Source organism: Sycon ciliatum, chromosome 1, assembly GCF_964019385.1.
Source record: "Sycon ciliatum chromosome 1, ocSycCili1.1, whole genome shotgun sequence".
In the NCBI taxonomy this organism is placed as follows: domain Eukaryota; kingdom Metazoa; phylum Porifera; class Calcarea; order Leucosolenida; family Sycettidae; genus Sycon; species Sycon ciliatum.
In genome coordinates, this window is record NC_088643.1 from 26,934,527 (window position 1) to 26,949,076 (window position 14,550).

Sequence of the window (14,550 nt, forward strand, 5' to 3'; positions counted from 1 at the left end):
TCAACGTCGGCAGGTATTCATGCAGCCACCTCCTCCTTTTCCCAGCACGAAAGCGACCTGGGCACTCCCGTCGGCGAAGGTGACTCTGAGGTAGGCTGCGGGCGCAAAGGCCGACTCGCTGGCGTCTCCAAAGACGTGTAGTTGAACTTGGGCTCTCTTGGTCATATCTTCACTGTAGGGGCGTGGCACAGACAGCTCGCTCAGCTTGAGTAGCATTTGCCACCACTCTTTCCAGCGTGTCACGAGGTCATCCGGTAGCGGCTGGTCCCAGCTGACTCCGGTGCGCCATATCCGCTGGAGAAGTACCTTTGCCGATACCGTGTGAAATGCCAGGTAGCCAAGCGGATCAAATACTGACATGCACATGCGTAGCACATGTCGCTTTGTCGGCTGCGTCACTTCTGCTTCTTGTGTCACCAGTCGTGCACTTAGCTTGAAGCTGAAGATGTCCTCCCGCGGCATCCATTTGAGGCCAAGGGTCTTCTCGGTCGGGGTGGCCGTTTCACCGCTGTCGATCGTGAGAGCGCTGTTGGACCTGAGCTCGGGTGGCACGCTTGCTAGGACCTCTGACGAGTTGCTTACCCAGCTACGAATGGTGAACCCGCCGGCTTTGTGGATCTTGACGACTTGAAGCGCTCTGGCGACAGCTGTCTCCACTGTTGGCGTTGAATCGAAGTAGTCGTCCATGTAGTGCTTGCGGTTGATTGCGTAGACAGCTTCTTCGTGGTTGTCCCTGAACTCCTCAGCAATCCTCCGCATCACGAACTGGGCCGAGGCAGGCGAGCATACCGCTCCGAACGTCATCGCCTTCATTTGGTACGCGTCCGGCTCTCTGTCACGTTTCATGCCTCGCCAAAGGAAGCGTTGGGATGGTTGATCTTCTTCCCGAATCTGAACCTGGTGGAACATCTGCTGTATATCGCCGCCGAAGGCAATACGGTGCTCCCTGAACTTGAATAGAACGCCGGTGAGAGAATTCAGCAGATCCGGTCCCGGAACCAGGGCGTCGTTTAGGCTCATGCCGTTGCTTGAGGCTGCCGCGTCGAAGACTAGTCGCAGCTTCCCTGGTTTGTTCAGGTTCGTGACACCAAAGTGCGGCTGGTACCACTTGCGCTCGTGGAATGCTGTCTCCTCTTCTGGTGTCAGCTTGAAAGCATAACCGGCAGCCAGGTACTGTTCGATCTTACTGCAGTACGCGTCAGCGAAGACTTGATCCCTGTCCATCTTTCGCTCGATGGAGAACAGCCGCCGGAGGGCCATGGCCTTGCTCTCTGGTAGGAGTATGCCACTTTCTCTCCACAGGAGTCCGGTTTCCCAGCGGTCTCCGACTCGTCTGGTGGTCGATTCCATGATCCTCTCAGCTCGCGCTTCCTGTCGGGACCGGATCTTAGTGCTGGTGACCTTGACACCAAACGAGTCTGTGGTGAAGAAAGACTTGACGAGCAGATGTAGGTCGTCATCGAAGCAGCCATCTTTGATTTGCGCTGACAGGCTGCTGTGGGCGTTTTCGGTGCTGAGGTCATCGACTCTGCCGTGGATTGCCCAGCCTAGCTTGCACCGCGTGGCTACCGGCGATCCGGGCGGTCCCTCGACCCACTCTCGGGGCATGATCAGGTCACAATTGTCCTGCCCGATGAGCATTCTGGGCTTCTGCATATCCTCCACTGTCAGATCAGCGTCTCGGAGGTGTTTCCAGTGCTGGCAGGTGCTGTTGACGTCGAGGTCTTGCTTGGGTAGATCCAGTGTAACGGTTCGTACATCGTTCAGGTAGAACTCCTGCCCGCTTCCGAACACCGAAACCTCCACCTTCCTGGAGTTGTTGTCAGTCTGGCTGGTGTCGTCCGTCCAGGTCAGTGTCAGCGGGCAGTGCGTCCCCTTGGCGCCGATCTCCTTGGCTAGGCTAGCGTCAAGCAACGTGACTGTAGATGCTTCGTCGAGCAGAGCGAACGTGTGTACCGTCCCCTTCGTGCCTGTGACGTTGATGGGTACTGTGCGCAGCATCACCCTCCCACTGGTAGGTCGTCGAGTTGCGTTGCACGGCGCTGGCTGGTCCCCCGTCCTCTCCTGCGTGCTCGGTTGCGGCAGATGGAGGAGTCGGTGGTGTAGCCTTTCGCACCCGTCACGTCCGCACGGTGCTTTCTTCGGGCAGTCCCTGACTTGGTGTCCACAGCCAAAACAGACGAAGCAGCGGTTCTCATTCTTGATCCACTTCCACCTGTCCTTGACTAGGGCCTTCTTCAAGGTGTTGCAGTTGGCAGCGGAGTGTCCGGCTTTCTTGCAGAAACCGCATTGTTCTTCTCGTGCGGTGAAGGTGTTCCCACGGAGGCCGCCTGGTCGCCTGCCAGATGGCGGCTTTTCAGCTCTGTCAGTGGCGGTGAGTCTTCTGACGTGGCTGATAGCGTCCGCTCGTTGTGATAGCCATTCGGAGAGTGTTGCCAGGGTCACTCCGGTCTGTTGGGTATGGACGAACTCCCCCCATTGCCGCTTCAGGCTGTTGGGAAGTTTCATGATCACTTCCTGCCGCAGGGTGGGATTTGTGAGATGTCCGGTATCGTTCATGAGCTGCATTGTTGCGACGAGGTTGCCGACCGCATTTGCCGTGTCGATGAGGGCCTCGAAGTCCTCTTCTCCAGCTGGCTTCAGTTTCTTGACGCCGTCAATTATGGTCTGTATCACCTGCTCTGGCTGCCCGAACCGCATTTCCAGAGTCTGCATGACACGATCGACGTTATCAGGTACGATGAGCATGGCTTTGACGGTGTCCTTAGCCTTCCCTTTGAGGGCTTTCTGTAGCCGGGCCATATTCTCCGCATTGGAGAATTCGCATTCACTCGTCGATGACGTGAACATATGGCGGAACATCGGCCAGGACGCCGGGTCGCCGTTAAACTCTGGGAGGTCCTTTGCGGTGGACTGTCGGGCGACTATCTTCTGAAGGTCGCTGCCAGTATCTTGGGAGCCATGTCTCTGCGTGGCTGTCGTCAGGTGTCCGGCCAAGGCTTCCGCAAGCTGGCTGACAGCTGTCACCACTGAAGTCTGAGCGGCCTGGGCCGGGGTGTGCTCTTCATCTGCGATTGGCTGGTCCCTAGCGCGTGCTGCGGGCGGCAGGTGTTGTGTCGGCTCAGCCTTGTCGCCAAGGGACTCCACATCCTCAGTATCTTTCGGGACGGGTTGGTGGTGCTCAGCTGGGGTCCGGCGGTGGTATGATGATGACTTGTCCACAGACCTCGCTCCCCTGAGTTCTGCAGGTCGAGGCTCGTACTCGTGGACGGCGTGGAATCGAGCATCGTTACCAGGACTACTCGTGTCAGTCACGGTATCACGTCTCTGTTTGACTGCCCGGTCTGCAGGGCTACCTCGCGCTGCGCATTCCTCTAGGAACAGCTGGCGCCACTGGTCAGCTGTCCTTTGCTGCTGCTCCGCAGATTGCCTGGCTTGACTCAGGAGCTCACGTAGGTGATCCTTGTCACCCTCCGCGCGCGCAGCCTGCTCCTCGATCTCCTGGAGTTCTTCGCGTGACCGCTGTCTCTGGCAGGCCATCGCCTCGAACTCTACCTTGCGCTGCTCCGATACGCGCTTCATCTTGTCGAGTTCAGCCCGCAGTTCGGTGTTGCAATCATACAGGTCGCTGTTCTCAGCTTGAGCTGTGCTCTTGTGGAGGTCTAGCTCGCAACGTGTTCGCCGCAATTCAGACTGAAGGTGTTGCACGACAAGATCCTTCTCATGACTTTCGTCAGCGGACTGTTGTAAAGTTTGCTGCAGGCAATCAATCATCCGGTGTGCGTGACTGAGTGCGTCGTCTTCATTGGCCTGTGACTGTGCATTGTGTGCGGTTACAGCTGACTGCTCAGGGATATTCACAGGTTCAGGACTACCGTGCAGTGTTTGGAGCGCTGCTGGCGCTAGAGCTAGCGGTGTGTCATCTGCGCGTTCTGCCACGCTGTACGGAATGTGTGAAGAGGCACTACATGCAGTACCTTGCTCTACCTGCTCCGTGCGCTGTGTACCGGTACTTACTGAGTCTGACACTAAAACTGAGTTTTTGCCAACTCCTTGAAGTCGCTCTACTGTCCTACCGCTTGTAGAACGGGACTTGACTGTACGTGGGTCGCAGACACTATCTGCACTCAGGTCTATTAAGTCCGGGTCACTAGTTTGCCCTGACTGTACGGATTTAGCAGGGTACAACACGCTCACCTCATCGCTGCCATTTGCAGCTGTGGGCGCTTGCATTTCAGATCGTCGCTCTTCCTCGAACACTTCCTCTCTCATCGCGGGCGATGAAGACTTCGGGGTGCCAGAGCGTCTGGACGCCCTCTCGAGATTCAAGCTGGCCAGGTCAGCCTCCGCCTCTGCGACCCTCTTTCTCGCTTCTAGCAGGGCGCACCTTGCTTCCATCACTGATGGCGCACTTCCTGACGTGCGGCTTGATGCGAGCGACGGTGTCTGCCTGCTGAAGCTGGTTCTTGGACTGGTCGCACTCTCTTCGTCCTCAAACCCCAGTCGCCTGGGAGCAACTCCCTTGGTTGAACGAGCACTCGTTCTTTGTTCCTCCGCCATTCGCGATCCGGCTCGAAGGACCAATGTTTGCGCCGGTATTCTCACTCACAACACAGAGTCTGAGGTTTATAGAATATTATCACTAGGAGAAGACTGTATCCATTGCAAACTGATTGCAATACTTCAAAAGGCTAGCTACTACCTGGTAGTAACAGAAACAGCCAAAGACCAAGAACACAACAACTGCACCAGCAAGCTCTTTCCTTGCACTGCCTACAAATACATCAAAATCAAGCAGCAAAATGCAAATCCGCACGCGTGTTTGCCGGAACTGAACTTCCGTAGCGCAGCTGATCATTGCGGCTGCACGGGACGACCTTCCCACCACAGTAGGGCAAAGAACTATGCATGGCACTAGCAATGAATGCATGCAGCAGTTATGAATAGGGACATCAACAAGACACAACACACAGTAGTCATGAGCAGGCTGAGGTAACTGAGGGCCGGGGAACAGTACAGACATGTGCATAACAGCACCTAGGTTTACTACTACCCAAGGTTATTCATGTCTTGGTCTAAACTGAGCAAGTTACTAGTGGAGATCTGTGGGGTGACTTGGTCGTACCAACAGCGGTCATAATGCCCGACCTGCTTTATGGCTCCTGCTGTTTTTCAGCCGCAATGCGAGAGGGTCAACTGAAACGACTGCAAACCACGCAAAACAGAGCCATCCGCTGTATCGATGGCAACCCGCCCCGGACAGCCATGCAGCCGCTGCTCACTCCCTGTACCGTGTCAGCGAGCTCTACAGGCAGAAAATATTGATCACCATCTGGCGGTGCATCCACGCCCGCACCAGCCCTGTGCTCGCCCAGCTTCTGACCCCGGCACAAGGCACCCCTACCCGCCATCAGCAGTCAAATGGCCTACTAAGCCAGGCAAACCGTAGCCGCCGCGCCGCGGTCAGCGGAGATTTTCTGTTGCTGGTGCTCTGCTGTGGAACGCTCTCCCTGGTGAGGTCCGCACAATTACCCGGCTACCTGAGTTCAAGCATGCATGTGCAGGGCATAGCTTAAGGATTTCATTTAGCTCGGACAAATGTCCTTCCGTTTTGAAATCTGTCCGGACATGACCGGACATTTTCCACAACACATTTTCAGGGTGTTTCTTCTTTTTTTTTTTAGTACTGAAGTATATTCACAATGACTCATTATGTGGACGTATCTCGCACATTACTATGTACAATTCGCCAATTTATTTGTATTAGAAACTGAACTTTTTTTTTTTACTGACGACAAATGTATGTACAAGAAAGCGTTGCAGTCAAGAATTTTGCGAACGCGATATGCTCCTTGCAGAGAAGGTAAGTCAGTTCGAATTTGCGTCGTGCAATAGCGGCAGCACCATCGTCCATCTTGCACAGTGCCTTCGCAATTGGAGCGAATTCGAGGGCATTTCGAGCAGGACACTCTTGCCTACGGAAAAGATTCATTGCTCGTTTATGCATCTCCGTTCCAGCATGATCCTTGAACGCTGATATTCTCAGGTTCTTGGATCCGGTTATGAAAGCCTCGCTGAAGTTTTACAACTGCGGACTCTGTCTACAAACTTGATGCACACGGAACACTTCGAACATTCTGCTGTCGAAAGTGTGAATTGACTGTAGCAACCGCGTTGCTACAGGCGGATCAAGTAAATCTGGTGAAGTCTACGCCTGAGGCTACGGTGTAGACGTGTTAGTTGTACGATATGCAAGTCGCATTTGGCACGAAGCTCCGAAGAAAGCCCAACTCTGCATAAAATAAAAAGGTCGAAAGGTCGCTGCTCTTTTTTTCCTTTTTTGACCGGACACTATGTCCGGTGAAATTGAAATCGTCCGGTCAGTGGCCGAAAATGGCCGGAAAATGTCCGATGTCCGGCCGTTAATCTATGCCCTGCATGTGTACCATACGCCTGTAGGGAGTAGTTCGAGTTGCTGCTGATCGCTCTGCTCTCCCTCCCCGTGCAGTTCAGTAACCCGCACGTAGTATCACAGATACATCGTATTCTCTCTCTCCCCCCGTTTACCCGCAGTTATTAGTATCCTATTCTCTTACTATGTGCTTCCATAGCTTTTACTATGTTCTTCCATAGCCACTTCTAGGCTAAGCCTTCGCCGTCATTTTTTTGGGTCGTCATCCCGTTTGAATGTGCGAAGTGAAATAAAAACCTACCTACCTACCTAATACGGCAATTCGCTGTGTAAGCCCTACGCAATGTGGGCGAAGAGAAATCCTGCGCGGCGAATGCAAGTCCACAATCAAAACTTACGGAGTAGAGGGAAGCATGTACGGCCCCAGTTGCGGAGCGTTGACAGAGACTGGGTTTCACTCACTCGTCGGGCGCATAGCTGGCAGCACAAGAACTTGCAATACCACAGCATGAATGCCGCAGAGGTCACACGGATGGCCATGCTCACAGCCATGCTCAAAGCGGGAACAAATCCATTCACACGGCCTCTTCCTCTTGCTGGTCGTGTTGTAGCGCGCGTCCACATGGTCAAGCTGTTGTGAAAATTCTTCTCTTGCTGGCCGTGCGGCAATATAGATAGCGCATAAGCTGTTGTGAAATCCCTCGGCCGTTGTAGGACTTCGTTGTTCTGTTATTAATTCTTGCAGAGCCCCGTTCTTCCAAGCTCCTTGCCGACACTGTCGCTGAGATGCGTCTGCTCAAGCTGACCGAGTCGAGACCCGACCGACTCTGTTCAGTACACGAACTCGGGCTCTCATGCGCGGGAAGTAAGTAACAGTTACTGAACACAGGTACTAGGTCGAGTCGGCCATGGCGACGTGCATGCCACTCATAGTCATAGTGCTAGTGTCACTGTGGTTTCACTTACTGCCCGCGTATTGTGACACAGGCTGGTGCAGCTGCTACCGGTGGCACCCGTCCACTGCGCGCGAACCCGACAGTGGACCGTGGTCCGGTCCAGTCTCCAGCGTGCGATGCGCAGGTGCAGGCTCTTTGCTTTGCCTTTCTCATCGTTGTAGCAAGAGGGGGTTAACGGGTTATGTACTCACGGTACTCAGTCTTGGTTTTAGTAATACTAGTCTACATGACAGTACCATTTTTAAAATCGAAAAGTGTCAGGCTCACCAATAGGCAATACTGTAAATACTAGGGCTGAAACGATTATACCGAATAATCGAGTACTCGTTTGATAACTCTAACGATCGAGCAATCGTTTAGATTACCGATTACGATTATTTTGCGTTTTTTATGTGTGTCAAGAAAGTACTGTAAGCCCTCGTTTTGTGAAGTTTGAATCAGTTTCCGCTGGGAGTATGCAGTTGCCAGGGGTATGGTTCATGTTCTGAGGTTAAATTGACTTCAAAACTGCCATGTTTCGGAGCTACCCTTTCACAAATGCAGATGTGTTGGTATTATGAAGGCATAGTTTGTGGAAAGTAATGTTTGCACAGAATTATGACTCTATTTGCTAACGAGTATAATCGATTACTCGATCGTTAAGCTAAAGAGTAATCGATACTTGAAAATCCACGATCGTTTCAGCCCTAGTACTAAATACAAATCTTCGGCAGCTATTTAATTTCGGCTATATTCGGCACCAACACAAAACGCCTAAATTAAAACGCCGATGAAATTTTTCACAGCATCTGTCGCACTATACCATGCCCTCTACCCCACGCCGAAATAAATCGCCGCCGAAATGTCAAAAATCGTGAAGTGCCGAAATGTCAAAAATCGTGAAGTGCCGAAATGTCAAAAATCGTGAAGTGCCGAAATGTCAAAAATCGTGAAGTGCCGAAATGTCAAAAATCGTGAAGTGCCGAAATTTTGTATATTTACAGTAGATTGATGGATGCCCAATACTGGCAATAGCCCTTGGCAGATAGTGCTCGGAAAATAGGCAGATTGAAAATAGGCAGATTCTGCTCGAAAAGCAGTGAAATTTGCAGAGCCACGCATGTACGAAGTGATTTTGCTATAATATTGTAACACTTTTCTAAGTTCGTAACACTTTTCATTATGCAAATGGGGTAAGATATGCATTTCTCGTCTGTGTGGAGGCAAAACTGAGGTTTCTGAAGTTGGTCATCTGGAACCATTCTACCTAGGCTTCATGTGTGAAGCTGACAAAATATTGGCGTCATGGAAGGTCGGCAAGGCTTGTTGAAGCGAGTTCAGTTCTTTGGAATTGGGTGAAATTAGTAAATTATGATAATGTTGACGTCCCCTAGGTTTATAGAAAAGAAAAAGGACCAAGGAACTACAAGTTACCATGGTTACGCTATCCGACATCCACCCCTAGGTTGTCTTTTTTTAAAACTTTGTTTTACTTCACAAAATCCAAACGGGAATTTCTTCCCAATAACAAGGTAGCGAAGAGGTCAGTCATCATGCGGATGCCCCCTAAAGTCGATAAAGTAATGTTACAAGCCTCTAAGTTACGAACCCATGGTGGTGATACGTGAAATGTCTCTTGTATTCGATACTAGTACACTCATACCTCGTTTATCCGGGCAGTCCGGGACCTTGCACTGCCCGTAACTTTGAAATGTCCGTAACTCCGAATCATATACATCTTGATGGGGAAAAGGCCATCGATATGGCATATGACGTCAATATTTCTACGAAAAGTGACAAAAGAGTAGTAATATTTCTCCTGAAACTCGCCCAAATAGTGCCCGGTAGACCGAAGTGCCCGTAACTTCGGGGTCCGGATAACCGAGGTATGAGTGTATTTACATTCGTTTATCAGCAGTATTGAACAGCGACTATAGTCGAGGAGCAAGTGTGTCCAATAACTCCCATTGTCACCGTCTATCTTTTTGTTGCTGTTGGTCACCTTGCCATTTGTCCTTGCCCCATCTGTTTCGATTGAACGCCTCACGAGTCACGATGATATTATTTATTTATTATACTGATGAGCTTCCTAGGAGGGAGATTTCAGTGGCACGACCTTTAAAGCTTTGAATAGATTAGCACAATTTCAATACTCCTATCACCTATGTAGACGAGATATGGTCGATTCAAATACCGTTTGACACTTGTAACTTGTGTGTGACACTCGGAGATCTGATGCCTGTATCTTGCCAATGCGTTTTTCCAGAGATGTGGCCGAGTGTGGGTGACATCCACGGATGTGGACCGTTAATGTGTACTCAATAGGGTCCGGCGGATTCTGCCGGCAGAAAAATTGGCAGAATTCGGTACTTTTTCTGGTAAGTTTAATGCATGTTTGGTATAATTATGGATAAAAAATGGAGCAGAATTCGAGGAATTGCCCGCCATAAGGTTTGTATGGTTCTGCCAATTTCACTGCTTTTCGAGCATTACTAGTCCGCCGGTCCCTAGTACTCAATTTTACATACAGTAATAATACTTTAATTAATATAATACTTTATTGGCCTCCAAAATACACTTGATGCAGGATGACAATTGGTACCTTTAAAGACGACCGATGAGGCCAGATTTTTCGATGAGGGCACCACAACAGAAGACCACTCTTCAACTTCATAGCAACAGTTGACAGATTATGGTCCCCGAAAGCCTAGTAGAGAAAAAATTAATAGAGAATTTACTACCCCTTGAAAATACCGCCATTCCGGCAACAGGCTCTCAGCTGCACCAAATAGATTAATAACTTTGCCAATATTTCGCCAATAGTTCGCCCAATGGGCGAAATATTGGCAAAGTTATTTATTTTATCTATTTGGTGCAGCTGAGAGCCTGTTGCCGGAATGGCGGTATTTTTCAAGTGCAAGAAATACCGGCGCTGCAATGGAGTTTGGGAATTCTGAAGAAATTTACTACCCCGTTACATAATTGCTGCTGTAGCTCTCACACCACTGCCACTACGAGATCCCAGGTGTCTTTTTCTTTGGCATTACCCCCAGCACAGAGTACGGCTGGCTTTTCTCGGATTGGCTATCTCGCTGCTGACCGGTGGAATATGCTGCCTTCCACTGTTCGTACTTGTACCGATTACCGCTCATTTATTCGCTCATGCATAACCTTCCTAGGGGCTCCCGTAAGAAGACCATAGGTCTGTGGGAAACACCCTAGTAAAATAAAAGTTAATAATAATAATAATAATAATAATTGCAGATCACCGCGTACAAACCACAGACAGAAGAACGAGCATTTGCAGTTTCGTAACTCTGTGTTTCATGAACCGAATCGATCATCAGACGAAAATTGATGTCAGGCAGGCACTTCCTTGAATTCTGCTCCATTTCTTTACCCACATACCAAACATGCATGAAACATATCAGAAAAGTACCAAATTCTGACAATTTTTCTGCCTGCAATATCCGCCCCAGGGCGGAGCTACTTCAACAAGAGGTTCACGTGTTGTAAGAATATAATTCAATTATGTGATCGTTGAAAGACGTTCATTTTTCGTACGACTCAGTATTACGGCATCAGTTGATACAGTCTCTGTATAGCTACTGGATCGGCTATTGACATCAACCAATAGTTCTTGCACGATGAAAGGAGACTCCTCAGAGCCTTGGTTTGCACAATTTCATGGATGAGGTGTTCCAAAAACGGTACCTGCAAGTATGCCATGCCGGGCATTTCTCCCATGCATTGGATAATGCGAGTGATGCGCAGATTGTTGTGTGTTCTCGCTGTCAGATTAGAATATCTCGATGACCAGTTGGCCGCACGCTGAACTTTACCAGTGCTTTCGTCGACCAGTCGCATGCCGTAGAAACCTAGCATCATCTTATACGACTTCATGAATCGTGCACGAGAAGCAGGATTGCTCATGATCGCTTGAGCTTCAGCTTTCTGGAGTGCCTGAGCTCTTGGATTGACTCCACTCGAACCGGAGATAGGGAAAAGCCACTGAATGTAATTGTGATTTGCCTCCAGTTTATCGTAATCTGCTGACCAATTGGCATGGATTTGGTCAATGGTCTCCAGGTTGGGAGCGGCATTCGTCTGGCCCGCGTAGAACAACGTGTTCTTGTTCATCTTGACAGGCTTGGATAAAAGAGCTTCTTTCTATCTTAGTCTCTCTTGTGAGTTGTAAAAGAGCACACTTCTGACTTCAGAAAGGCAAACTTTCTTCTACAGTGCACCAACCGTCGATCAGGCGACATAGCCATCTGGATATATCTACTGAATGTGCATGGAATGTGTACAAATGGTGCGTACCGGCGACAAACCGTATACGTCATGAAACATACGGTACATTTTAGCGATCTCTTCAGTCTGGGTTGGTTCACATATATCTGCATATCGCCGGTACGCGCCGGGAGTCACCAGCGGTTGGCCTCTTGCAACCACTCCCGGCCCTTTGCGATTATGTGAACCAGTGTACAGCTGTAGTCGTTTTCAGTGCAGTCATTTTGATTTCATCGTCGAGTTTCATCCTATTATTATTTTTCTGTTTCTGTTTTAATGACAGTCCACTGCACGCCTGAAAAAAGTACTTAGTTTATTAGGCGGGTTACAGAACTATCGACTTATCGTTCGCTGGCTTACTTGTAGTTTGATAACGCTTCGCTCTTCATTGAGATATCTACCATTCTCTCTTTGTTCTCCGTATTTTCTCCCCAACCCTCCTTCCCTGTAACATAATAACATATTCGCTGCCTTGTCATTGAGCATTTGTGCTCGTTTGGATTTGCGAATTCAAATAAAGTATACATACATACATACATCCCTTGCATCTTTGGTTTTCTTCCTTCTTTCCTTGTCGTATTGTTTGAATAAACCCGTTTTGACTACTACTATTGCAATCGTAACAAAATCATACGGTAAATAATCGCAAGGGACGGCGAAGTGCCCAACTCTTGCGATATGCCCAGGCACCGATCACGTATAATTTTGACCAAAAGTGGTTGTTGTTTGCGAACCGTTCACACCGGTGATCGCCGGTGCCGGCCCGGGACCCAGACTTCGTCAAAATTTCAAACCAAGACTCGTCCTAAATTTTCATAAATTGAAGCTGAAGCCATGATGAGGTCCGTTCGCCATTCTCGTAGTCGCTTCAGCCTTCAAGGTGGCAAATTAAGTCGGCACACCAACTACAACTACTGTAGGCCTCGACCAAATATGCTTGCGCATATTTCCGCATATTTTGTGAGACAGTTCACATATGGCATATTGAGCGACAAAGGGAATACATGTATTGGAATGAAGCCAGCATATATTAAATTCAAATATTCTGAAGAAAATGAGGACAACTTCATAATTATGGACAAAATGCGTTCAGAAATGCCTTTTATGGATGAATTTGGAATGGTTGAGGCGTTTGCTACATTTCCCCATGGATGAACACTATGGCTACGGTTGCTGGGGACACACCCCAGCCATACTATTCCGGATGTGTTTTGATTTGCACCATAAGCATGATAGCCGTGAAGCCAATGAATATTCCAAGGTTGTAATTTTACTGAAATGATCTACACTTTCTGCTTATGTCGAGCATATTTTGGCATATCTTTTTGCATATCTTGCTAAGCCTTTTGCATATTAAGGACGTTTTCCCTGATATGCGACGAGCATAATTATGCTCTTTTTTTAGCATATTTGGTCGAGGCCTAACACCAACCCGTCCTTCTCGGATGATCTGCTCGACTGTTGTGCAACGTATGAAACGAATACACATAAAATACGATGGATACATGTACCGGTACATTGGCAAGTTCTTGTGACTTCATTAACGTTTGCATGCATAATTTCGACACCATCGCTTTCCCGTGTGGTACGTCAGTTGAAGTCACCGTACGGTACCGTAGCGCAGTAGAGCTCGTATACCATTCATAGCATTCTGATCTACTCTCCGCTTTCAACCCCTAGGCTCTAGCCCTGCCCATTTCCATCGCATTCAGAGCTACTTACAACCAGTAGAAGAGGATGAATATTTCGTTGTAACACCGAGTTTCACGCACTAGGCAATCATCAGACAACAACAGTGAGATAAATCTGGATCAGCTGGTCTAAAGACTATACACGTAGTTGGTTGTCTCAGCGGTAGCCACTTGATCAGGTGATGCCTGGTGAAGCTTCGAAGTTGCGAAGTGGCGGCACTTTGTAGTTCGCTCCTTTCATTGTGCAGTAGGTGGTGGGGTGCTTGTGTGATTTCCGATATTTCCGCGAGGCATAGATTGCACCTTTCGTTTTTGTTATTATTATTATTTATTCATATTTTACTAGAGTCCCCACATGCACAGGCTATGGTCTTCTTACATGGTGCCCTAGCCACGCGAAGATAGCGGAGCGAAATGCAGCAGGCAGGTGCTGAACGCCGCTGCTGCTTTGCGGTGTACCATCCATTGCATGCTGCGTGCCTTCCTCTAATCCTTCTTTGCCCAGACGTATTGTAATACTAATAGACGCGTGCTCTTCTGGTGTTATCTGTTGAGCAGAGATGATTGGTGCTTACAGTAGCGTTGTTTGAATGTTGTTCATTGAACATGTATATGCATTCCTTGTTCTCTGTGTCTGTGGTGACTCTGGTCTTATAGTTTTGCACGATGCTATCCCTTGGTAACGCCTTAGACGTGCTTCGTCCAGTGGGCATAGTGTGCTTCACTTTTGTAAAAAAAAAAAAGTTTAGCCAAGGCCGAGTGGTCACTACACTCACACACACACCACACACTCTCTCTCTCTCTCTCTCTCTCTCTCTCTCTCTCTCTCTCTCTCTCTCTCTCTCTCTCTCTCTCTCTCTCTCTCTCTCTCTCTCTCTCTCTCTCTCTCTCTCTCTCCTCTCTCTCTCTCTCTCTCTCTCTCTCTCTCTCTCTCTCTCTCTCTGTCTCTCTGTCTCTCTGTCTCTCGTCTCTCTCCTGTCTCTCTGTCTCTCTGTCTCTTCTCTGTCTCTCTGTCTCTCTGTCTTCTGTCTCTCTGTCTCTCTGTCTCTCTGTCTCTCTGTCTCTCTGTCCTTCTTGTTCTCTGTCTCTCTGTCTCTCTGTCTCTCTGTCTCTCTGTCTCTCTGTCTCTCTGTCTCTGTCTCTCTGTCTCTCTGTCTCTCTGTCCTCTCTGTCTCTCGTCTCTCTGTCTCTCTGGTCTCTCTGCTTCTCTCGATGCTCT

General features: G+C 49.1%; 2 protein-coding genes across 2 annotated transcripts; both read right to left on the reverse strand.

Moving 5' to 3' along the window:
• Window positions 1–3,287, reverse strand: LOC135825232 (uncharacterized). The gene is made up of 2 exons (XM_065338003.1): window positions 3,227–3,287; window positions 1–3,185 (listed from the first exon to the last, which is right to left on the reverse strand). Exons 1-2 carry the CDS (start codon window positions 3,285–3,287, stop codon window positions 1–3), a joined length of 3,246 nt encoding a protein of 1,081 aa, XP_065194075.1.
• Window positions 3,288–10,920: 7,633 nt separating this feature from the next.
• LOC135825332 (opioid growth factor receptor-like) lies at window positions 10,921–11,487 on the reverse strand. Its single transcript, XM_065338100.1, has one exon. The coding sequence runs from the start codon at window positions 11,485–11,487 to the stop codon at window positions 10,921–10,923; it is 567 nt and encodes a 188-aa protein (XP_065194172.1).
• Between the last annotated feature and the right edge of the window lie 3,063 nt (window positions 11,488–14,550).